Consider the following 25,136-nt stretch of genomic DNA (forward strand, 5'->3'; position numbering starts at 1 on the left):
ACAATCCAACTGTCGGCTCCCCATGAATCGAAAACCGATGAACCGAAACAGAAAATAACCTTACTCATCCAAAAAAATCAAGCCATGAAAAACTAAACATACCTACACATCTGTATCGACAAATTGAGGGTTAAAGGGCAAACCAGATGCTCCAATGATGGCCGAACGTGCCGCCAAAGTGGATGCGTGTGAGACCCACGAGCCGTTAGTTGAACTTCAAAATCTGCAAAATCAGCTCCGAACAACTTGTAGAGCACAACAAGGGGAGCCACTTTCATACCTGGCACTAAGGCCGATTCGGCCTAAATCGAGCTAGATAAGCTCGAAAGTTTCCCGTTGCCGAAACTTCAAATCCAAATTTCGAGCTCCACACTTCAAATTCGTCTTCAAGGCTTGTATGGATTGAATGAGGAAGTGGAGATCTTCAAAACACAACCAATTTCAGGACATGACGTTGCTAGAAAACAGTGATCAAATCGGGTCGGCTCTGCCTTGACTTCCGACCTTCAATCCACAGTGCACGCTGCAAATCGGTGAAGGTGAGTGGCAGAGGCAGGAAGAGGGGAAAGATGCGAGTCGATCTGGGTTGGCAGCACCGCCTATCGCCGCCGGACGAAGGAGATGTAGTTGGGTTGGGTTGACCGGTAACCAGAGAGACAATAGAGACAAAAATTTCTAGATTTGGAAAGTTAGAATTTTCTGAATTTTTCCTGAATTTCTTCTATTTATAGGAAAATTTTGAAAATAGAAAATCTTTCGCTGACCATAACTTCTTCATGCAATCTCCAAAAAATATGTGTCGTGTGTCTACAAACTCGTATCGACGTGCTCTATGATATTAGTGAAGGATGTTTTTCGAGAAAATCAATGAATAAAAAGTCGACTCTCAACCACCTCGAAAACAAAACGTTTTTGAGAAAAGAAATATCCGAAATAGATTTACTTCACCGACGACTTCAGAAAAGGTATACTCACAAGAGTAAACACACAAACCAACACCTTACTAATTTCAATAAATCAACAAAAATATAAAATGGATTTTTCAGGGTATTACATAATGTGAGAGTGTTTTTGAATTTCTTGATAACTAAAAAGATGTAGTAGCAGAATGTTAATCATCTATTCATTGTTGACCTGTAAAAAAACGAAGCAACAGAACTTTATCCAAAATTTTCTGGTGGAGCTAGAGAGATTGCACCGCATTGCTCTTGTACTGATTGACACCAAAAAGCTAGCAATCAACCACAGATGGAGAAAAAAAAAACTTTGGAGAAATCCAACATGAGAAAGACAAAATTACCCTTAAAAACATGTCATCTAGCAGACGCCGTAACAAAGTTAATGGCTCCAGGTACTTATGTTGGGTTGGGAGCAAAACCTCAGGTACCAGTGTGATATTTTTGAAATTTAAGGTGTTACACCTCGTACCGAATTTAACCATTTATCAATATATTGTTGGTAATGTCGAGTCATAACTTCTTCGGTTTTTGTTTTTACCATTTAGGGAACCTAAAATGTTGACTTTTTTTATCGACTTCTTACTTGAGAAAATTTTCTTCGTGGGAGTTGTAGAGCACATTAAACTGAGTCTGTAGACATGTAGAACACCTAAATCGGAGTTCGTATAAAAGTTTATGGTCTGAAAACTCGAGTTACCATTTTCAAAATGGGTATAAATAGAAAATTTTCTACATTTGGTGAGTTGTAAAATTAGAAAGGGAAAATTTCACAAACAGTACACCAAGTAAAGGTCATTAATAAATCTTATACATAAAGTTCCAAACCGATCATTTTGGTACACGGACTCTCGAGCCTGACCCACTATGTAGACACGACGTCAATGACGCCGTTAACTCTAATGCCATTATGCATTTTCAAAGGGTAATTTAGTGCTCTCACACTCTGGCTCATTTTTTTGGTTTAAAAAAAAAAATTCTCCTGATCACCTCTGACTCTCTCTCTCTCTCTCTCTCTCTCCCCCCCCCCCCCCCAACATACTCAAACCCAGAAACCTAGACCCCGGTGACCACCGCATCTCCTCCACCTTCCAAATCCATACCCACCAAACTTAACCCCACTTCTAATCCCATCAAAACCCTAATTCTAATCCCAACCCCATCCCCACCACCGATCAACACCACAATCTCTACGCCCATCTCCGGATCCACCACATCTGCCTCCGTCAGCCCAAAGTTCTCACTCCTTGCCTGGCATTTAACCTCGCCTTCTCCGTCACCGGAAACTGATTCCACTCTGGCTTCCAGGGCCTGGTCCGGCTATACACCGGGTTTTACGTCTCGTATGACCAGCATATTCTCTCCTCTTATTCTTCGAGCAAAGCTTCGGCGCTCTCTTCCCGCACTCTCATCACAACCTCTTAGGATTTTCTAGCAAATTGAGATGTAGAGAGAGAGAGAAAGAGAATGGCTGAGATGAAGGTGAGGAGAGAGAAATTAGGTCTGAGAAGATGGGTATGCATTTGATTGATTGGTTTTGATGATGAAGAAGAAAGATTCAATTGGAATTGGAATTGGGTTTTTGGATGATGAGCTGCGAGATGGATTACATGTAGTCAGTCGAGGTCTTGGGCGGCTTGGTGGCGGAGTAAGTCGGGTTCTGGTCGGGGAGGACCGGAAGAGGCAGTGAGAACCCGGAGTTGTTGTCGCTGTTGTTGCAGTTGTTGTTGTTGTTGAACACCGGGATTAGGATTATGGTAATGGTTGTTGATTCAGCAGAGGTGAAAAGTTGTGGATTGATTAGGTTGGAATTGCAAAGGTGATCGGGATTGGGAGGGAGGAAGAGAGTTGGGTGCCCATAGTGAGAGAGAGAGAGAGAGAGAGAGAGAGAGCGCTGCTGGGTGCCCAGAGAAAGAAAGCCGGGTGCTCAGAGTAAAAAATTGAAAAGACCAAAATACCCCTCAAATTAATGGTGTCATTGACGTCGTGTCTACATAGTGGGTCGGGCTCGAGAGTCCGTGTACCAAAATGATCGGTTTGGAACTTTATGTATAAGAATTATTAGTGGCCTTTACTTGGTGTACTGTTTGTGAAATTTTCCCAATTAGAAATTACCCAAACCCTAATCAGTTTTCCCTCAGTGGCACCCAAACTCTGAACCTGACCCGAGATGCGAACATGCAGGTTCTCCATTGCCTGACTTCATTTCCATCGCTTCAGTGCCGTTTGAATCGCTCCAGCTTCATCTTCCTCTCTGTGGTAATGGTATTGAATGATTAGGAGTGTAAAAGATGTAGCAAGCTAAAAACCATTGCGGCATACCCATTTTGGTGACCCGGTCATAATTCCCTATTCCAACTACCATTTTGAAGCTCTTTGGACGTACAACAATCCCTCTAAGTGGCATAACTCAATTCACAACGAGGAAGGAGAATGGAAGCTTTGAAGAATGCAGCCCCTTTCTCTTTTTAAGGTAATTTCCAGCCAATTGGCCCAATTTTTGATCTAGTTATAGTCATAAGAATGGAAGAGGTTGTTGTAATGAGCAATTTGGCATAGGTATTGTAACCCAATTCTGGGTCAGAATCGGCTGCGAGTGGGGTCTATATGTAGTCAATTGTGGCAGCATGTGAGGTCGCATGCTACCTATTTTGGCTTTCTAGTTCAGCTTTTTATGATGAGCCCAGTGTGAGGATCCGGGAAATGTAATTTGTTCTAGGATTGAGATAGTTTGATTTTCGTTCGGAAGTTTGTGAAATTTCAGATTTTCAGGTTTCGATTCATAGAAATCCAACTGTTGGATTTTTGTTGTTTTTTCTCTGGAATGGTAGAGTTACAAAGAAAATTAAAACCTTGATGTTTGAATTGGTTTCAAGGTGAACTAGAGCTTTAGGTTTTGGCGACATGATGTCCTAGTGTTTCACTTTTTCTTAAGGTAATCTAATTTCGACTCTCCGAATGAATATTTATGAGTGTGCTTTGTACATTACGTGAGAAGACCCCACTTGAGGAAGGTTCCGATCGACCACAGGCTTAACCGTATACTATGAATGGATTTTTATTTTAAATAAATGCATGTAATTCTATTTTTGTAAATATTTATTTGTATTATTTTTAGGGCTATAACTGGTTTGTGATCTTTGATTTTAAATTACCATGGGAAATTTCTTATGCTTGATTTGAATCGGGAGTTTGCTAGTGACCTGTGATTTTCGATAAATGTCTTGGATTATTTCCCGATAAGGATTTCTGGATTTGATTGAGATTTATAACTTATGACTTCCGTTGGATGTTTTGAATTTTAATTCAATATTGATCTATGATTCTACTTGAAATCTTGCATTTGAATTTCATTTACAATTTGAGTTGTGATGCTTGAGGATACTTTGGCATGTGGGATATGCTGCTGGACTTCCTTATTTATGTTAGATTTTGGCGAAGTACGCCTTTATATGATTCCTTATTTTTATTCTCACCATACTCTGGATAAGTATGGTTATTTATTTGATTGCATTTCTAGCTAGCTTTGTTTATTATTATCTGCCTTCATGGTGAGGTGAACCCTTGCCTTGGAGGCAAGGACACTATTACTCATCTACCTTCGTGGTGAGGTGAACAGCTTGCCTTAGTGGCAAACTCATTGCAGCCCTATATCTACTATGCCTTAGTGGCATGACGATAATATAGGAGTAAATTGAGTATTAAGCCTGGGAGACTCATTTTTGTATGGTGACTGTTCTTCCCCCCCCCCCCCCGTTTATTTTCTCTATTTGACTAGCGATGCGAAGCTTGTCCCGATTTACGAGTTTTCGATTTTCAAAAGGTTTTTAACATATTGTTGCTTGCATTGGTTTTAAATAAAGTAGTTTTTTGGAAAATATTAAAATCTTTCTAAATTTCTTTTATTTAAGAATTGAGATTATTATTATTTTTATCCACTCATGCTAACGTTTATAAATACTTTTCCCTACGCTCTTCGGGGTTCAAATTCTCAGTTCGCAGATCAACTATTCGGCAAGAGTAGGAGTTGAGGCATAGTAATCACCGCTGCCTCCTTTGCCTGTAGGTTACCGGTTTAACCTACCATGTTGTGTTTCTGTACTATTTCCTTAGATTGCTCTGGTGAGTTGGTTGTAGGTTTACTATTTAAACCATACTGATTAGTCAATAAAGGCACTTTTGAATTCCGGAAAATCCTCTTCTTGTTTACTACTTTCTGTAAAAGCTATTTTCTATCAGTGGTATCAGAGCCCCCACTGGGCCTGAGGTCGGGAGAAAGCAGCAGCTTCCAATTTGCAGCAGCAAATATCATGGCCACAGAATCAAATTTTGTGCAGCCTTCGATCCCAAAGTTCGATGGTCATTATGACCATTGGAGTATGCTCATGGAAAACTTCATGCGGTCAAAGGAGTACTGGTGTGTTGTTGAAAATGAAGTCCGTGAACCAGCAGCTGGAGTTGCACAGACAGAGGTTCAGCAGAAGAAGTTGGAGGAGCTGAAGTTGAAAGATCTCAAGGCTAAGAACTATCTGTTTCAAGCAATTGATCGTGATCTTTTGGAGACCATTCTCCAAAAGGACACATCGAAACAGATTTGGGATGCCATGAAGCAGAAATATCAGAGGTCCACAAGAGTGAAAAGGCAGCAGCTGCAAGCTCTTCGCAAGGAGTTTGAGGTTCTCCACATGAAGGAAGGAGAATCTGTTGATGAATATTTTTCAAGAACACTTTCAATAGCCAACAAGATGAGTGTTCATGGTGGAAAGCTTGAGAATGTAGCAGTGGTGGAGAAGGTCCTGCGATCCATGACATCAAAATTTGATTATGTGGTCTGCTCAATTGAGGAGTCGAAAAATGTTGAAGAGATGTCCATTGAGGAATTGCACAGCTCACTTTTGGTGCATGAACAGAGAATGAAGAGCAATTACCTGGAGGAGCAAGCATTGAAGGTATCCACAAATTGGAGAAATTCTGGTAGAGGTCGAGGATGGTTCCTGGGAGGACGAGGAAGAGGCAGAGGAGGCTTTGATGGTGGCAGAGGAGGCTTCGATAAGTCCAATGTCGAATGCTATCGATGTCATGGGTATGGCCACTTCAAATCTGAATGCACCTCAAATTTGCGTTATGGTAGAGGAGAGAAAGCTAATTTTGCAGAGAAAGAAGAGAAGGAGGAAGAAATTTTGTTGATGGCATATCATGAGGGGACAAATACAGATGTGTGGTACTTAGACTCTGGTTGCAGCAATCATATGTGCGGTAACAAGTACTTATTTTCAGATTATGATGAATTCTTCAAAGATACTGTGAAGCTTGGAAATGATGCTAAGATGACTGTTGTGGGGAAGGGCAATATCAAACTGAAAATTGGAGGTCATGTTGTTAAAATCTGTGATGTTTTCTACGTCCCAGACTTGAAGAGCAACCTCATCAGTATTGGGCAGTTGCAAGAAAAGGGATACACGATCATTATGAGGAAAGGCTGCTGCCAAATCATGCATCCAGAAAAAGGACTGATAGCTCAGGTTACCATGACAACAAACCGTATGTTTCCTCTACACATCCAACATGATATTCAAACTTGTTACACTATGCAAATGTCAGATGCATCATGGCTGTGGCATATGCGTTATGGTCATCTTAATTTCAATGGCTTGAGAACACTGCAACAAAGGAGTTTAGTGACAGGTCTTCCTCATATCACTTGTTCTACTAGAGTGTGTGAAGAGTGTGTAATTGGGAAGCAACACCGAGACCCATTTCCGAAAGCAGGAGCATGGAGAGCCAAAACGGTACTGCAGCTTGTTCATTCAGACATATGTGGTCCCATCCATCCAGTCTCAAATGGAAACAAAAGGTACTTTATTACTTTTACTGATGACTTTAGTAGAAAGACATGGGTATACTTCATGGAGCAGAAGTCTGAGGCTTTTGGTGTGTTTAAAAGTTTTAAGACTCTAGTGGAGAAAGAGTCTGGGAAGGAAATTAAGATTCTTCGGACTGATCGTGGTGGTGAATATAACTCAAGTGCATTCATGAGTTTCTGTGCTTCTTATGGCATTCGCAGGCAACTGACAACAGCCTACTCACCACAACAGAATGGCGTGTCCGAAAGAAAGAATCGCACTATTCTAAATATGGTGCGAAGCATGCTGAAGACTAGCGGGATTCCAAAGGAGTTTTGGCCTGAGGCAGTAAATTGGAGTGTTCATGTGCTCAATCGAAGCCCAACTGTTGCTGTGAAACACATGACACCTGAGGAAGCCTGGAGTAATCGTAAACCGGCAGTTGATCATTTTAGAGTGTTTGGGTGCGTAGCATATTCCCATGTTCCGGATGAGAGAAGGAGGAAGCTGGATGATAAAGGAGTGAAGTGCATCTTTCTTGGGGTAAGTGAAGAATCTAAAGCTTACAGATTGTTTAATCCTATTACCAAGAAAATTATTATTAGCCGTGATGTTGTGTTCGATGAGGAGAGTTCATGGGATTGGAATGGTATTGGACAGCAGCAAGTTCCGCTAATTGCTGATGAAGGAAGAGTTGACAGTGAGACAAATCATGAGTTAGAAGCACCAAATGAAAGCCCATCACCTGTGGCAGCAAGAAGTCCAAGTGAGGTCCAGCCAGTGAGTCCACGAAGTCCAAGAGCTCAACGTGAGAGGAAGAGGCCTGCTTGGATGATGGATTATGAGAGTGGAGGTGACCTAATAGATGATGAAGCAATTGCTCATTTAGCTCTGTTTTCTTATTGTGATCCGATAACTTATGAAGAAGCTGCTAAGGAGACAAAGTGGAGAGAAGCTATGGATGCAGAGATGAATTCAATTGAGAAAAATGATACATGGGAATTGACAAAACTCCCAAAAGGTCAACAATCCATTGGAGTGAAGTGGGTGTATAAAACAAAGCTGAGACAAGACGGTGAAGTTGACAAATATAAAGCGAGGCTCGTTGCAAAGGGTTACAAGCAGAAATTTGGTGTTGATTACCAAGAAGTGTTTGCGCCAGTAGCGAAGCTTGATACAGTGCGGATGGTGTTGTGTTTGGCTGCTCAGAATTCTTGGCCGGTTTATCAGCTTGATGTGAAGTCAGCATTTTTGCACGGAGAGCTGGAAGAAGAAGTGTACATCAATCAACCCCCTGGATATGTGAAGCAAGGCTTTGAAAATCAGGTATATAGACTAAAGAAAGCATTATATGGCTTAAAGCAAGCACCAAGGGCTTGGTACAGCCGTATTGATGCTTTCTTTGTCAAAGAAGGGTTTTGCAAATGTCCTTATGAGCACACACTTTATACTAAGTTAGGAGATGATGGCAGAATACTTGTTGTGTGTTTATATGTGGATGATCTCATATATACTAGTAATGATAGCCTTATGTTGGATGCCTTCAAGAAGTCCATGATGGAGGAGTTCGATATGACAGACTTGGGGTTAATGCGTTACTTTCTTGGCATAGAAATTCTACAGTCATCAGCTGGGATTTTCATCTCACAGAAGAAGTATGCACTGGAGGTTCTAGAGAGATTCAAAATGGGGATCTGCAATTCAGTTTGCACTCCAATTGAAGTGGGTTTGAAGCTTACAAAGAATGGGTCAGGAAAGAGGGTGAATGCTACACTCTACAAGCAAATAGTTGGAAGTTTGATGTATTTAACTACCACAAGACCAGATATTATGTTTGCTGTGAGTATGGTTAGTCGGTACATGGAGAAACCTATGGAGGATCATCTAGTAGCAGTGAAGAGGATACTGCGCTACTTGAAAGGTACTGCTGATCTTGGAATTTTTTATAAGAAGTTTCAAAGTTCAAATTTGTGTGGCTTCACGGATAGTGATTATGCGGGTGATATGGACGATAGAAAGAGTACGTCTGGGTTTGTGTTTATGATGGGTTCAGGAGCTATCTCGTGGTCAGCAAAGAAGCAACAAATAGTGACATTGTCAACTACTGAAGCTGAGTTTGTTGCAGCTGCTTCGAGTTCATGTCAGGCTATTTGGTTACGAAGGATGCTTGGAGTTTTACAAAACCAGCAGCAGAGTCCAACCATTATTTATTGTGACAACAGTTCAGCAATTAAACTCTCAAAAAAATTCAGTTTTACATGGAAGAAGCAAGCACATTGATGTGAGGTATCATTTCCTCCGTGATCTTATTAAGGAAGGAGCAATCGAACTGGTGTATTGTCCTAGTAATGATCAAGTGGCAGATATTTTAACTAAGCCTCTCAAATCAGCTGTTTTTGTGAAGTTACGTGGAGAGCTGGGTTTGTGTTCTTGGAAAGAAGCTGTGGATTATGGAGTCTGTGGTGGAGAAGTGAGCTGCTGGAGTTTTCTTTGTAAACTGATGTCCTAGGACTTCAGTTTAAGGGAGAGTGAAAGAGTTTGTTTTATTTGAATAATTGTGGAAATCCTAATCTGGTTTGTGATGACCAAGTCTTTAGGAAGACCAATTCTTTAGGAATATCCCTAAAGATTAGGAGACATAGTTTAGTTGTTGTTATCAGTTGAGTAGACTAGTCATACTGTAGTAGACTAGCTGTTGCTTTCTTTTCGTAGAGTTGGTTGTAGGTTTACTATTTAAACCATGCTGATTAGTCAATAAAGGCACTTTTGAATTCCAGAAAATCCTCTTCTTGTTTACTACTTTCTGTAAAAGCTATTTTCTATCAGGGAGCATTTAGGCTCCAGGAGTTGAGAATGGTTGTTGTTTTTAGAAGTATAATATATGATTTCTACATGTTTGGATACTCTATTTTTAGGAGAAGTTTTACCGAATTTTCAGTAGAATTGCCTCTTCAGATGAACCCCATAGGCTTATTCTGATTTAATAGTTTATTCCAGGATGAGTTCTGTCATAAGTTATCGAAATTTGTAGTTGACTAAAGACCAGCTACTATTTACACGATCCCTAAGACTTATCCCTTGGGTAATATCTAGGACTTTATTTAGGGCCCATAAATATGTTATGATGGCCAATAGAAATTGTAACATCCATCTATCAATCAAAAATTGCCACAGATGTCTATGGAAAAGTAGCAATTGTTACAATTAACTGTGTAAATCTTCATACAGATATCAGTGTTTTCACAATCACACGAATGACAGTATGAAATGTCATTGTTACAGATGACTGTGTGAATGAAAATTATTTTTCATATTATAGTTTTGTTATTACAAACGAACATCTGTGTATAAAAAATTTACACAAATATCATGAGTACATGAGAAAATGTAGTCACACTAATTTCAATGAGTAATAATATAAGCATATTCTTATGTAGGACTCAGTCATTCATAGTTTACACGGATGTTTGTATCTACAAATTAAATCCAAATGATTTTTTTAGTGTGAAAGTAAATATGTTTAAAATATGTTTGGCTCTGTTTGCCAGTAATGTGGAGAACTATACGAGCAAGTGGCTGCTTAAGCCTCAATTTGAAAAGAAGTTTGTAGTAAATTAATGAGAAAATTTCATTTTAGGCCCCTGACGTTTATATCCTAAATCACATAAGTCCATACATTTCTAATTCCATCACCGGTACCCTTGTACTTTTAATTTCAATCAATGTTGTACGATCCTTAGCTTTTTGTCAACTATTGTGTAATATATTTTGAAATTCTTGCCACTTATGATATAATTTTGCATCTCACGTTAGTAAATTATCATCCTACAATGGAGACCATTAGAGTCTGCTTTTCAATTTACAAAATAATTGACGGAAAAAAATCACGATTGGACAGAATTGATTAAATTATAGAGCATAGGGGCACATATGAAATCAGAATTATAGGGGCACAACTTATTTAAGATGTAAAAGTCAGGGAGATAAAATGAGATTAGCTCTTAATTAAGTAGTCCTTCTAGTGTACTATCGTGATTGTGAATTTGTGATTTTTTTTTTTTCTTGTAAGGGGTTGGTGTTTCGTTCTTTGTTTATCATGATTTAACCAAGGGTAACACTGGACTGGAAATCAAGTCATGAAATTAAGTAGGATCAAGATTTTAGGTAACACTAACATTTAAAATCAGGTTATGAAATTAAGTACACATATCATGATTTAGGATAACACTCGACTAAAAATCAATTCATGAAATTAAGTACATAGATCAAGCCCAACAAATACAGAACACTAACTAACTTGAACAAGGCCGCAAGCGGAAACGCAACGCAGAGAACTAGGAGATTAGGCAAGAGGCTAGACAAACTAATAAGTACATGGTTGCAAACAAAGCATCTACCAGTAAGAACAACATTATTGATAAAAACAAAAACAAAACACAAAAACAAAAACAAAACAGTATTGATATATCAAAGGAGTTAAAATTGAAGTAAACCAAGGTTGATGACGAACCTAAATCACACATAATGCATGATGCATCGCTTCTGAGCTTGATGAAAGATTGAGTAACCACAATAGCATTTAGCATAGACTTGAATCAGGCTCGTCTTTTCCCTCTGAGACTAATGGTACGAGGACGAGAAAGAGGCTTTCCAGGGCGAGCATCTTTATTTGATTCTGCTAGTTCTTCGTCATGCTCATTGTTATGAAATTGTAGCACGTCTGGATCATCATCAACAGTCGCAAACACACTTTGATCATCTATTGAAGGCTCTATTTCACCTGGAGAAGTTTCTTGGATGCCCAAATCTTTGTCATCTTCACAAAATTCAAGTTCTGGATTTGGATCATCTTCGTTTGTGGCTGTCAAAATTTGGACAGGATTGGGAAGCTGTTGTGTTCCTCTACTAGTCTGACCAGAGCCTGGCACATCTTTATTTGAGCCATCTTTGTATGATTTTCCAAACTGGTTACCTCCAAGAGACTCCAATCCCTTGCCTAGATCATCACCCATTCTGGCTGTCACAAGTTGATCGAGATTAGGAGGCTCTATTCTTGTTCGTGGACCCATAATATGACCTCTGGTCGTGCGCGAGTCTTTGCTTAACTCATATACTTCTGCATTTTTTCCTTTGTAATCGCGATCTCCAAGAGGCTTCAATTCCACATTTGGATCATCATTAATTGTGGCGGTTAAATTTTGGACAAGATTGGGAGACTGTTCGGTTCCTTGAGCACTAGAAAGCGGTTGTAGGAAGTATGGATCTACATTTGAGGCAATTGGTTCTGACTCTTGTACTTTGTCATCTTCATCGTCAAAAGAAACCAGTGCCTTGCCCGGATCACTACCGGTTACGGCAGTCCCAATTTTTTGAAGATTAAAAAGCTTGACTTCCTCTCGTACCGGAGTACGATGTTGGCGCTCTCGCAAATCTTTTTTTGAACCACCAAATTTCAATTCATGTACTTTTGCTTTGTCATCTTTGTAATCGTCACCACCAACCGACTTTAATTCCTCACTTGAATAATCAACATTTGTGGTGGTCAAAGTTTGGATAAAATCCGGAACCTGTAGAAAAATTCTACAATATGTTAATATATGACATATATAAAATTATCAATTTCAGAACTTATTTACTCAAACGATGACCTAATTTACTCTAGTGAGGACGTTATTTACCTAAAAGACAACTTTCTTGTAGTGACTACTTGAGTTATATAAGTTGTAATATGAGTTCTCAATTTAATAAATTTTACATGAAATAAAACATGTATAAAAAAAAATCTCAACATACCTCGGCTTCACTCAAAGCCTGTATACCTCCTCGAGCACTAGCAAATGGTTCTAATTCTTCAGCTTTGCCTTCTTCATCGTCCAAAAAAACCATTGCGCTACTCGAATCATTACCACTACCAGTACTCATAAGTTGGTTAGGATTCAAAGTACCTTGTCTACTTCTTGCTCGAGGAGCTTGTCGTCCACGCGGGTCATTTTTTGTACCACCTACTTCCAATTTTTGAGTTAGGCCATATTTGACTGATTCTCCTTCCTGGTTACCTCCAAGAGACTCCAATCCTTTGCCTAGATCATAACCAATTCTGGTTGTCACAGTTTGGTCGGGATTAGGAGACTCTATTCTTCTTCGAGCATCCATAATATGACCTTTGATCCTGCGGGAGTCTTTGCTTAACTCATATACTTCAGCTTGTTTGCCTCTGTAATCATCATCTCCAAGAGATTTCAATTCCTCAACTGGATCATCCTCAATTGTGCCGGTAAAATTTTGGGAAAGATTGGGAGACTGTTCAATTCCTCGAGCACCGGTATGCAATTGGCGCATGTATGAATCTACATTTGAGGCAAATGGTTCTGGCACTTGTACATTGTCATCTTCATTGCCAAAAGAAACCAGTGCCTTGCCTGGATCACTACCGCTTGCAGCAGTCACAATTTGTTCAAGATCGAAAGGCTTTTTGTCCTCTCGTACCTGAGTACGATGTTGGCGCCTTGGCGAATCTTTATTTGAACCGCCTGATTTCAATTGATGTACTTTTGCTTTGTCATCACCAAGAGCCTGTTGGAAAATCTACAACATATTAGTATATGACATACATATAATTATCAATATCAAAACTTATTTACTCAAAAGATAACCTAATTTATTTTGTGAGGACATAATTTACTTTAACTTTAACTATTTTTTAGTTGCTACATTAGTTATCAAAATAGTTATATGAGTCATCGAAATAATAAATATTACATGAAATCAGATATGTATAAAAAGAGAAAATTACAAAAAGGAAAGGGGGACTAGACCAAATAATTTTCTCTTTTTCAATAATTAAAACCGGGCGTGGGGCTGAGCCTCCCAGTTAGGCTGGGTTCCAAACCCCTTAAAAAAAAAAAAAAAAAAATGTATAAAAAATATTAACATACCATAGCTTTACTCAGAGCGTGTTTACTTCCTCGAGCACTATCAAATAGGTCGGATACTTCAACTTCGCCTTCTGCATCGTCCAAAGAATCCATTGCCCTACTTGAATCATTACCACTAGCGGGACTTGAGCAGCTAATAAGATTCGAAGGCCCTCTACTTCTTGCTCGAGTAGGAACTTCTCCCCCACGCGGGTCTTTTATTGAACCACCTAATTCCAATTCTGCGTAATCATTTTGGGGTCCTGATTCATTCACCACTACATCTGTATCATCGTTTTTAGATTGCCCTGCCCCATCTAGATCAACATTACTTGCGGCATTCGAAACTTGATCAACTATGGAAGCCTTTTGTTTTCCAGTACGACGACTAGAATGATTTTTCTTCTGGAAGGATTTTGAATCGACCAATATTCTTTTAACTGCATCAGGTTGCTCCACATCTTGAGTAACATCTGTGTCGTCACTCTCACTTTGGTTATAGAGGGGCCTGCGGTGGCGCTCATCTGGTGTTTCATCATGTACATTAGATGGAAACTTGACATCTTCATTTGCATTATTTGGATCACCCAAATTCAATTCTCCGCCATCTTCTTGAGCTTCTGATTCTTGTACTAATGCTTTGCCATTGTCATCCTCTTGAGATTTTACAGCTCCATCTTCATCAACATTACTTGCGAAATTCCAAGCTTGAACGAATTCGGAAGGGTTCTGTTTTCCCATCGGACGACCACGAGCAGAAGGATTTTTTGTGTGCAACGGTTTTTTTTCTGATTCATATGATTTTCCCTCACCTTCATCTGGTTCTTTCTCATACTGAGCAGCTTCTGTGTTGTCAAACACACTGGTGTCAATGAGAGGCTTACGAGGACGCTCATCTGATTCTTTTTCATGTGCATCAGGTTCCACTCGTTCATCTACATTATTTGAACTACCGTCATTCAATTCTCTGCCATCATTCAATTCGTCGTTGTCATCTTTTTGAGATTGTACTGCCCCATGACAAATATTACCCGCGGCATTCAATAATTGACCAAATCTGGAGGGCTGTCTTTTTCCTTGTAGATTACCACGACTACTCGACGCTTTGCCCTTATTAGGGGGCCGCAATTTTCTTTTGGAATCATTTGAATCCTCTTTAGCTGCATCATCTTGAGTAGCATCTGTATTGTTAGTCTCACTTGGGTTACTGCGAGGCTTGCCGCTGCGCTCATTTGATTCTTCTGGATTAGATCCTTCCCCCTCATCTTGAGCAGATTTTGTGTTCTTTGTCTCTTGTTCCGCTGCATTATGTTGTTCTGGATTTTCATCTTCATCGTTTTCACCATCTTCAGGTTGTTCTGCCTCGTGTAAATCAGAACAACATCCAGTATTCAGAACTTGACGACATCCAGTATTCAAAACTTGACGGATTCCAGAATGCTTGTCTTGTCTCTCCTTTGCACCACTCCTTGAAGGTTTTTTAATCTTGGGTAGGCGCGGTTTCTTTTCAGAGTCATTTGGTTCTTCTCCGACTTCGTTGGATTCTGCTTTCGCCACATCTTGAGATGTATCTGCAGTATCAGTCACACTCTGGTCTGCAGGAGTATCCATGAGTTCCATCACACTACTAGAAGCTTTGCCCTTATTAGGGGGCCGCAATTTTCTTTTGGAATCATTTGAATCCTCTTTAGCTGTATCATCTTGAGTAGCATCTGTATTGTTAGTCTCACTTGGGTTACTGCGAGGCTTGCCGCTGCGCTCATTTGATTCTTCTGGATTAGATCCTTCCCCCTCATCTTGAGCAGATTTTGTGTTCTTTGTCTCTTGTTCCGCTGCATTATGTTGTTCTGGATTTTCATCTTCATCGTTTTCACCATCTTCAGGTTGTTCTGCCTCGTGTAAATCAGACCAACATCCAGTATTCAGAACTTGACGACATCCAGTATTCAGAACTTGACTGATTCCAGAATGCTTGTCTTTTCTCTCCTTTGCACCACTCCTTGAAGGTTTTTTAATCTTGGATAGGCGCGGTTTCTTTTCGGATTCGTTTGGTTCTTCTCCGACTTCGTTGGATTCTGCTTTCGCCACATCTTGAGATGTATCTGCAGTATCAGTCACACTCTGGTCTGCAGGAGTATCCATGAGTTCCATCACACTACTCGACGCTTTGCCCTTATTAGGGGGCCGCAATTTTCTTTTGGAATCATTTGAATCCTCTTTAGCTGCATCATCTTGAGTAGCATCTGTATTGTTAGTCTCACTTGGGTTACTGCGAGGCTTGCCGCTGCGCTCATTTGATTCTTCTGGATTAGATCCTTCCCCCTCATCTTGAGCAGATTTTGTGTTCTTTGTCTCTTGTTCCGCTGCATTACATTGTTCTGGATTTTCATCTTCATCGTTGTCACCATCTTGAGATTGTTCTGCCTCCTGTAAATCAGAACAACATCCAGTATTCAGAACTTGACGACATCCAGTATTCAGAACTCGACTGATTCCAGAATGCTTGTCTTTTCTCTTCTTTGCACCACTCCTTGAAGGTTTTTTAATCTTGGGTAGGCGCCGTTTCTTTTCGGAGTCATTTGATTCTTCTCCAACTTCGTTGGATTCTGCTTTCTCCACATCTTGAGATGTATCTGCAGTATCAGTCACACTGTCGTCTGGAGGAGCATCCATGAGTTCCATCACACTTTTTTCACGGGGAGGCTTGCGCAAGTTTGGATCCGAACTCATCTTGTCGGTCCCACTTGTGTTACTGGGTTCAGGTTGCTCCAAGTCAGGTGGACCCATCTCAGGCCGTCCTCCGGAAGGAATACTGTAGCGTCGCAGCAGCCTTGAAAATTGAAATGGAAGCATGCCCTTCTTGTCGGCCATGGAAAGGAGACCAATTACAATAAAAGAAAGAAAAAATAGACCACCTAGGGAGACAAAGGTGGCAAGAACTGGTGTACGGGGACCATTAATGCTAGGTGACAAAAAATTTGGTCCTGGTGCAATTGAAATATAATTGGGAGGGGTTGCCCAATAATTGGGAGGGGATGCCCAAGGAGAAGGGCATACGCAATGACAGGGTGGTGAGTCTGGGGATAGTGGTGACGGTGACGGTGTTGAAGGTTTAGGTGGTGGTGATGGTGGTGATGAAGGCGGTGGAAGTGGTGGTGGTGGTGGTGATTGGGGTGGCGGATGTGATGGTGGGGGCGGTGGTGAAGGCAATGGTGGAGGGAAAGATGAAGGCGGCGGCGGTGATGGGGGTGACCGATGTGGTGGTGGGGGCGGTGGGGAATGATAAAATTGTGGTGGTGGTGGTGACGGATGTGATGGGGATGGGGGTGGTGGGGAGCGAGATGAAGGTGGTGGCGACAATGAAACTACTGGTGGGGAGTAGTGAGATGAAGGTGGTGGTGGAGGTGGTGATGGCAAAGTTGGAGTAGTTTTGTTACAGCCACATGGTGGTGGTGGAGGTGGAGGTGGAGGTTGGAGTGTTGGAGTAGTAGTATTACACGGTGATGAAGGCGGTGGAGGCGAGTAGTATGCATACGACGAAGGTGGTGGTGGTGATGGCGAGGAAGGTGGTTGTGGTGATTTTGGTTGGGAGTAGTTAGATGAAGGCGGTGGCCCCCATTGTGGCGGCTTTTGTGGGGATGTTGGTGGTGGGGGTGAGAGAGAAGGTGGTGGGTGAGAGTAGGGTGATTGTGCTGGCGGCGGTGGTGATTGTGGGGGTGAAAGTGTTGGAGTAGCTGTGTGGTTACATGCTGGCGGTGGTGGTGGTGGTGGTGATGGAGGTGGAGGTGGAGGTGGAGGGAGGAGTATCGGAGAAGTTGTGTTATTACACGGTGGTGAAGGCGGTGGTGGTGGGGAGTAGTATGGATAACTGGCCATCGTACCAGTCCTACTACTAGCTAGCAATGGCAAGTGATGATGATATAATTTGGTAGTAGTGGGTTCTATTTAAACTGATGATCGAAGTCTCAAAATTATTGAAATATCACGGAATGACAATTAATTAATAATGCATTATTGCATGCAGATTCCTTGAAAGAAAACTATATGAGTGCATGCCTGACCTACACACTCAATGATATCTTTTGGTGGGGCTTACACTAATCAGGCAATTAAACCCCAGAAAAAGTCCAAATTTTGTTGGTCCAAATTGAAGTCCCTTAACTTTTATGCATCGTTCTCATAAAATCCTCAACAAACACGTAATAACCGAACTTTATTAACGAGCATTGGACAGTGAGTGTAATGCATGTGGTAGTCATAAAAATATGTTCCCACGATGAGTGCGCATGCCTAGCGAATAGCAAACAAGAGTAACTAATTGTGTGCCAAGTTCCAACTAACCCCTCTAAAAAAGAAACAAAAAAAAAAAAAAAAAAATTTGTGTGCCAACTAAGCGGATGGGGTGCCAAGAAATGAAGGGGGTATCAACGTAATCTATCAGTCCAAAGAAGAAGAACATTAGGTAGGCTCGATGGGTCTCTTTCTTTTTGTTTTTCTGGATAAATCGATGGGTCTCTTTCGATCAGGAAAAGAAGAACAAAAAAACAAAGAAAAAGGTGAATGGGTTCTCAGAAGTCATAAAGCTTGTTTAACTTATTGGACTCGCGGCTGAGGTTTGATCAAGGCATAGGTCCCTCAATAAATTTTCGTTTTCCCTTTCTAAAACAGAAAAGTGACCTTTCAGGTGAAAAAAATAGAAAGAAAAAAAAAGTGAAAACGAAGGAACTGAGAATGATACAATAAAAGAGCGGCCATTCTCTTCTTCTCTGGCTGGGGTTTCTCTTCTTCTCTGGCTGCGGTCATATACTCATATCCATGAAGCCATGACTTTTTCCCTCCCACAATAGTCCAATGTGGATAAGAGAATAATGTCAAAAGCATATATTCCAGTTACTTTGGTGTACTCTGAGTGTGTGTTACGAGTATAACTTTGTACTCCGTGTCACTTTTTAATTCATTTATGTATGTTGTATCTAATCAAAATTTACGTTATAATTTTAAAGAGCAAAATCATAAACTTAAAGTATTGTCCTCCGATACGACACTAATTAACTTATTCGTTACTTATGAAAGTCTCACCCAACTAATATTGATCAAGATAGATTGAGTTTTCAGAAGTACGTATTGAGGCGTTATCTCTCCTTTAGAGAATATGGGGCTTGACTATTAAGAAATCTTACTTAATACTCATTGAGTTCCAGCAAAGGAACACATTAGAGCAAAAGCCATAGAGATGAATTTTGCAAGTACTTTAAGAGGAGAAGCTTTTCCACGCTCATTTACGAACAAAATAGAGAATGATGTAAAATCGGTACATGCGATTCAAAGTCAAACAAAAGGGAGAAAAAAAAAAAACTATAACTTGATGTCTATGGTGACAATGCTGCGTATATGTCCACTTCTTTTCTTTTTTTTTTGATGTGATTACATATACAAGTTTCATTTATGATCGAGTAAAAATAAAAACACTCTAATGATTATAAGTTGTGTCATTAAAAACAGAAATTAGTAACACATCCACCCCAATTAAATGAGAAGCTCCATGACTGGTTTATTTTCTAGTCTCATACTGTAAAACAACAGGGTGAAATTGGCACCTGAATTCACTTTTTTTTTTAACAAACCACACCTCTTATTTTATTATTAAGCACATATTTATTATATAAATACACATGAAAAAGCAAAGAATAGTGTATAATTTGTAAAAAACAATAGGTGTCACTTTCACTCACCTAACAAAGCTAGAGCTTGTAAATGATCAAATTCTGACACAATTTTAGAGATATGACGTATCTCTAATTATTTTATTGCGTAGCTTATTTGACGTAAATCACGTAATGATGATGATTTTCTGGATAAAAGGACCCAGCATCTGGTGTGTTTCACGTTTAAGCTTTTAGACCAATGGAAGCAGTGCAATTCGCTGGCGTCTCAAAAATGCTCGCCAGCTAGTCTTTTAGTAACATGTATTTCCTACCCTCTGGCAGAAAGATAGTGACAGATATAGTTAATAAATACAATAATTCTCTGCTTTATTAAAGCAAGCAACTCGATGTCTCTAAAATAAGGACGCAAAAGATTAGGAGACGACTTGCAAGGTCTCTGAGGACTAAAAACAAAAGAAGACTCTGTGGACCAGACTTTTGCATAGCAACCATGACAAAGTAGGATTCCCAGTCCAAAGCAAATAAGATGACCCTGTTATCACCCCTGGGAAGTTCCAGGAACTTTGAAGTTTGAATGCAGGAGGTGATCGACTCTTGGTAATTATTTTAAAGACATTCTTGGCCAAACCTTTGGCTACTAATCGTATCCTTTCACTGTTTTTTCACTTTGAATTCTGAGCTTGTATTCAACAAACTGTTGTAGTATTTAGCCATAAGAATTCATATTACTTATCTTGGGTCTTGAGATATGAATTTGGTAGAGGGTGGATATAGTTCATAACATGAGAGCTAATTTCATAACCTAGCTAGCAATAAATAAGATAAAAGAAAAAAAAATTATTGCTCTCACAAAAAAAAAAAAAAAAATTACTAGTCATTGCCTTTTATTATGGTTATCGGCCCCGGTGCTACAGCCTAGTATATATAACCCAATTAGCACCCTTGCACGTGGTGTAACAAGGGTATCCAAAATAATTCCTCACGAACCTAAACCAAATTATTATACATATATAAAAGTAAAAATGAGAATGGTACTGTTAAATGAATAGTATTACAGTGACCTACCCGTTTTGCCCTTGCATTCTCTTTGGCTTTTTACCTGATTGCCCCGACAGGTGTACGTCTTCATTGGCATCTGAGGCTTTCCGCGTGGCTCTGTTTCCTTGCTCCACGAAGAGAGAACAATCCAAAGAGAAATCAAGAACGATCGAGACATCGAGGGAGTCCAGGTGTGTTTCTTTGCTTTGCCCGAAGAGAGAGAGAGAGAGAGAGAGAGAGAGAGAGAGAGAGAGAGAGAGAGAGAGAGAGAGTGAGACATGGAGATAGAGAGAGGTGATATTCATCTCAGCCCGAGGTTAGTTGTTCTTCATCACGAGAGTGATCAGAGAGATGCACAAAGAAAGAAGTTCCCAAATTTCCAATTGTTGAACCTTGATTTTGTTGATTCAATTTTGAATTGTTCTCTCATTCTGATGCGGGATATGTATTGGATTTCAAAGTATTGATTTGGGGGTTTATACGCATATTACTTTGTTGTGTTTGCCTTGATATTTAGAACAACCAGAGGAACAATTTCTAAACATCATCTTCAAATTTTGCAGGTATGACAAATCTACTCTGGCTTTTCTTCAAGAAAGGTCTGCCCATAAAGATTTACTTCGTTCTTTTCTTAAAGCCTTAGTCTTTTTCATGTTGGTCATTGCGGTTTTGACTCCCATACCTCAATTTGGAACCACTGATTACTGAACTGGATATTTTAGAAGCAAGCCAACCCTCAAACACTATTACATTAATGAGCAGCTACTATATGGTACGTTCCTTTGAGTATTTAATAATCATGTTTTAGGCTTTTAGAGAAACATTTGCAGGACCTTTATGGTAACTTTTGCTTCAATGTATGAACCGGCAGCAAAGCAATTGAAATATCAATTGCATACTCAACATCATGATGCAGTTACTTATTCCTTTTTTCATTAGTGAACATATACGAAACATAATGCTGACAGATCGATCAATAAGATCAAAGCTATGTTGTTAGAGAAAAAACTTTTCATTCTTTTCTAACAAATACATGAAAACATTTAAACCTGCTAACGATCAATTCTTTTGTACCCTCCCTTAAGTTGTTAATGTTGGTGTCATTTGTTTCGAAATAAAAAAACCCAATTAAAAAATCATCTTGGTGCATTTATTTCAATTTGATTTGAGTAGTATGTTTAAGTCCATGAAACAACAAACAACACCAAAGTAATAAGTGATGGTAACCTGATCACAAGCAGGGGACTTGACACTGTTGCCAAATTGCATTGGCTATTGCCAACTGCATAATTTCTGCAGTGTCTTTATGAATACCTTAGCTTCTTCAATATATTGGTCCCTGCTTCCCTACCATGTAGAATTTAATGATATATTTCCCCATTTGTTTTTCAGTGTGTCAAACTTGATCGGCTTGCATATTATCTAGATTCTGATATTGCTTCACCTGGCCTCCATGGCATGTTAACAAGCAATGCGAGGATTTGCTTCCATCAGAGTTTGTTCAGGTATGCCCAATCAACTCTCTTTACTTGGTTCATCCATGCAAGTGATGCAACACGTGCACACACATATTCAAGTATTGTTGGATGTGTCTGACCTGGATGGCCTAGGTGCATTCCAGTAGGAGTAACTGATGTAACTATGGCCTTTGTATTGTATAGTTAGCTTTTGCTGCTTATTTGTTTTCAGAAACTGGTGGAAGAATCACACTGAACTGTTTAGAGACTTAAATCTTCCCAAAACTTCTTGGTAATGCTGAGCAGTAAATGTCGACAAAGCTGCACAGGAAAGGCCCAAAGCCAACGTGGATTCAGCTCTGGATAGAGTACGTGTGGGTGAAGTCTCTCCTCCTTTTGTTAGATTGAAACCTACTGTTTTTTTTATTGATAGGAATTCTTTGCCAATGATTTATAATCAGTTCATGGAGAATGATAATACATTGGTTAAATGGAAAATGATGATACATTGATTAAAGTTGAGTTATTAGCTGTATTGGGAGTATGTCTCCTCCTTCATTGTGGACACTTTTTGTAGTTATTAACTTTGAAATCTGGCCAAGTTACCAGTTTTTTTAACATGCAAAACAAATAAACAATATATAATATACAATCTAAATTTAGGACCATTAAATCGAATGATATCGATCATATTTCCGCGGCATCGCGCGAATACACTAACTAGTTCTTATATAAGAGCACATGCACCAATGAGTTGATTGGGTGACTAGTCGGGAGACCGAGCACAAATAGAGCAACTCCACCAGTTGCTTCTTGATTGGTCACCAACTAGGAAAAGCTGATGTGGTGACTATGGAGGAGAAAAACCAGCTTCTACCGGTGGGCTATTGACCGGACAAAACCCACCCCCTCTTGACTGCAGCCAAGAAAATAGTCAAGTCCATGACAAAATCCATGACCGACCAAGCCCGTCTGCCAGCTCGGCCCAGCTCTGAACGTGGGTGACGTGAGCACCATCTCTGGAGAAGACGACGCGCCAAAGGAGGGAACTGGACTACAACGTGACGACGCGTGGCGCCGTAAAGCATAAAGGCGTGAACCCAGTCGCTTGTCGCGTAGCGACAAAGAAGGGGCCGGCCTTGCCACGTGGAAGATAGTCGTTGGTCCTATTTGAAATCTGGGCCTAATGGTAAAGTAATCCCAGCCCTTCTTTTCAATTAAATGGGCGATCCTACGGCAAACAATTAACATGCATTATATATGTTTGTAACGTTAATAAACGGTAACAAAAAAATTTAAAAAAATTCTAAACATTTCTCTATAAATACCTACCAGTTATTTTACATCTTACACCCAACAAATTATATTTCATAGTTGCACCTTCCTCCTCTTCATATAACTCTCATCATCCAAATTTGTTTATATCCAATATGGCCTAACAAAGGGGAAACACACGTCCAGTGGCCAGACAAGAGGGAGATGAAAGTGAAGATGATAATACCGAATCTGAGAGGAGATGGACGGATGAGGAAGATGTTCAATTGTGCAAGTCTTGGAAAGCTGTAAGCCAATGTTCCGCTGTAGGCACAAATCAGAAGGAAAAAAAAAACGACTTGTGGAGGCTCGTGAAGCGACACTTTGTCGCAAATTGGCCCAAGAGTCGATCAGCTTCCTCTTTGCAGGAAGGTGGAAAATTTTAAAGGTTGAACTCTTTGAGTGGCATTGTGCATTAAGGCAAGCGAAAAATTGGCAAAAGAGCGGTTCGAATGTGGTTGATGAGGTATGTATTTGTGATAAATCATTTAAGGGCTAAAGTCTGTTTAGTCCATGTACTATGCCTCTCTCATCGTTTCAGTCCCTGACATTCCAATTTAATCTGAAAAGTCCTTGAGGTCTTAATTTCCGTCTAATAGGTCATTTCCGCTGGAAATTAGGAATTGGCCTTGGGTGAAATGTCCAGTATACCCCTAAGTTATTTCTTTTTTCTTTTTTTTCCTTTTTAATTTATTTTTTTCCTTTTTTTCTTTTTCCTTTTTAATTTCTTTTTTTTCTTTTTTCTTTTTTCTTTTTCCTATTTAATTTCATTTTTCCTTTTTTTATTTTTTTTTCCTTTTTCCATTTTAATTTATTTTTTCTTTTTCCTTTTTAATTTCTTTTTTTTCTTGTTTCTTTTTTCTTTTTCCTTTTTAATTTCATTTTTTTCTTTTTCCTTTTATTTTTATTTTTTTCCTTTTTCCATTTTAATTTCTTTTTTCTTTTTTCTTTTTAATTTCTTTTTTCCTTTTTTTATTTTTCTTTTTTCCTTTTTTTTTTCTTTTTTCTTTTTCCTTTTTAATGACCATCGTATTCTGCTGCATCAGTAGCGCCACGTCGGCGAACCAATCCAGATCGACCCGAAACCCCAATTCTTGTTCTCCACGCCAGCGGCCATTTTTCTTTTCCATCACTATTCTTCTTCTTCACTTCTGGTTTTTGTCAACTTGGCCATCAAAAACCACCATTTCAACCAAACCCAAAATCCAAATCACCATTTTGAGCAAGACCCAAAAACCTCAGAGTTTGAAAAAATGGTAGTTTTCAGTGAAAAGTTTCCAAATTGAGGCTTGATGTGGAGAGAGAAAGTGGGATTTGAGTGGGAGAGAGAGAAGTAGGCTGTGAAAACAAGAGGGGAGTGGTTTAGTGGCGAATTTCAGAGCTGGTTGGGAAATAGATGGGTTGTGGAGTTTGATCAGAATGGGATTGGCGAGCTGAGGAAGTAGAAAGATGGCAAAACGAAAAAGAAAAAAGAACTTAAAAAGGAAAAAAATTTAAAAAGGAACAAGAAAAAAAAGAAATTAAAAAGGAAAAATAAATAAGAAAAAAAAGGAATTAAAAAGCAAAAAGAAATGAAAAAGAAAAAAGAAAAAAGGAAAAAAAGAAATTAAAAAGGAAAAAAAAAAGAAAAAAAAATTAAAAAGGAAAAATGAAAAAAAAGGATAAAAGAAATTAAAAAGGAAAAAGAAAAAAATTAAAAAAAGAAATTAAAAAGGAAAAAGAAAAAATGAAAAAAAGGAATTAAAAAGGAAAAAGGAAAAAGGAAAAAGAAAAAAAAGAAATTAAAATGGAAAAAGGAAAAAAATAAAAATAAAAAAAGGAAAAAAGAAATTAAAAAGGAAAAAGAAAAAAAGGAAAAAAATAAATTAAAAAGGAAAAAAAAGAAAAAAGAAATAACTGAGGGGTATATTGGACATTTCACCCAAGGCCAATTCTTGATTTCCCGCGG

General features: G+C 39.3%; 1 protein-coding gene across 2 annotated transcripts; it reads right to left on the reverse strand.

The window, feature by feature from the left end:
* Positions 1-11,115: 11,115 nt before the first annotated feature.
* LOC112177150 (protein piccolo) lies at positions 11,116-17,834 on the reverse strand. 2 transcript variants are annotated; one of them, XM_024315367.2, is made up of 3 exons: positions 13,735-17,834; positions 12,593-13,384; positions 11,116-12,366 (listed from the first exon to the last, which is right to left on the reverse strand). In XM_024315367.2, the coding sequence occupies exons 1-3, from the start codon at positions 17,587-17,589 to the stop codon at positions 11,395-11,397; spliced, it is 5,619 nt and encodes a 1,872-aa protein (XP_024171135.1). In that variant the 5' UTR covers positions 17,590-17,834; the 3' UTR covers positions 11,116-11,394. The 2 variants fall into 2 exon arrangements, with proteins under 2 accessions (XP_024171135.1, XP_024171137.1); XM_024315369.2 differs by having other exon boundaries at positions 12,593-13,372; positions 13,735-17,827.
* Positions 17,835-25,136: the final 7,302 nt, after the last annotated feature.

Source organism: Rosa chinensis, chromosome 7, assembly GCF_002994745.2.
Source record: "Rosa chinensis cultivar Old Blush chromosome 7, RchiOBHm-V2, whole genome shotgun sequence".
Taxonomy (NCBI): Eukaryota; Viridiplantae; Streptophyta; class Magnoliopsida; order Rosales; family Rosaceae; genus Rosa; species Rosa chinensis.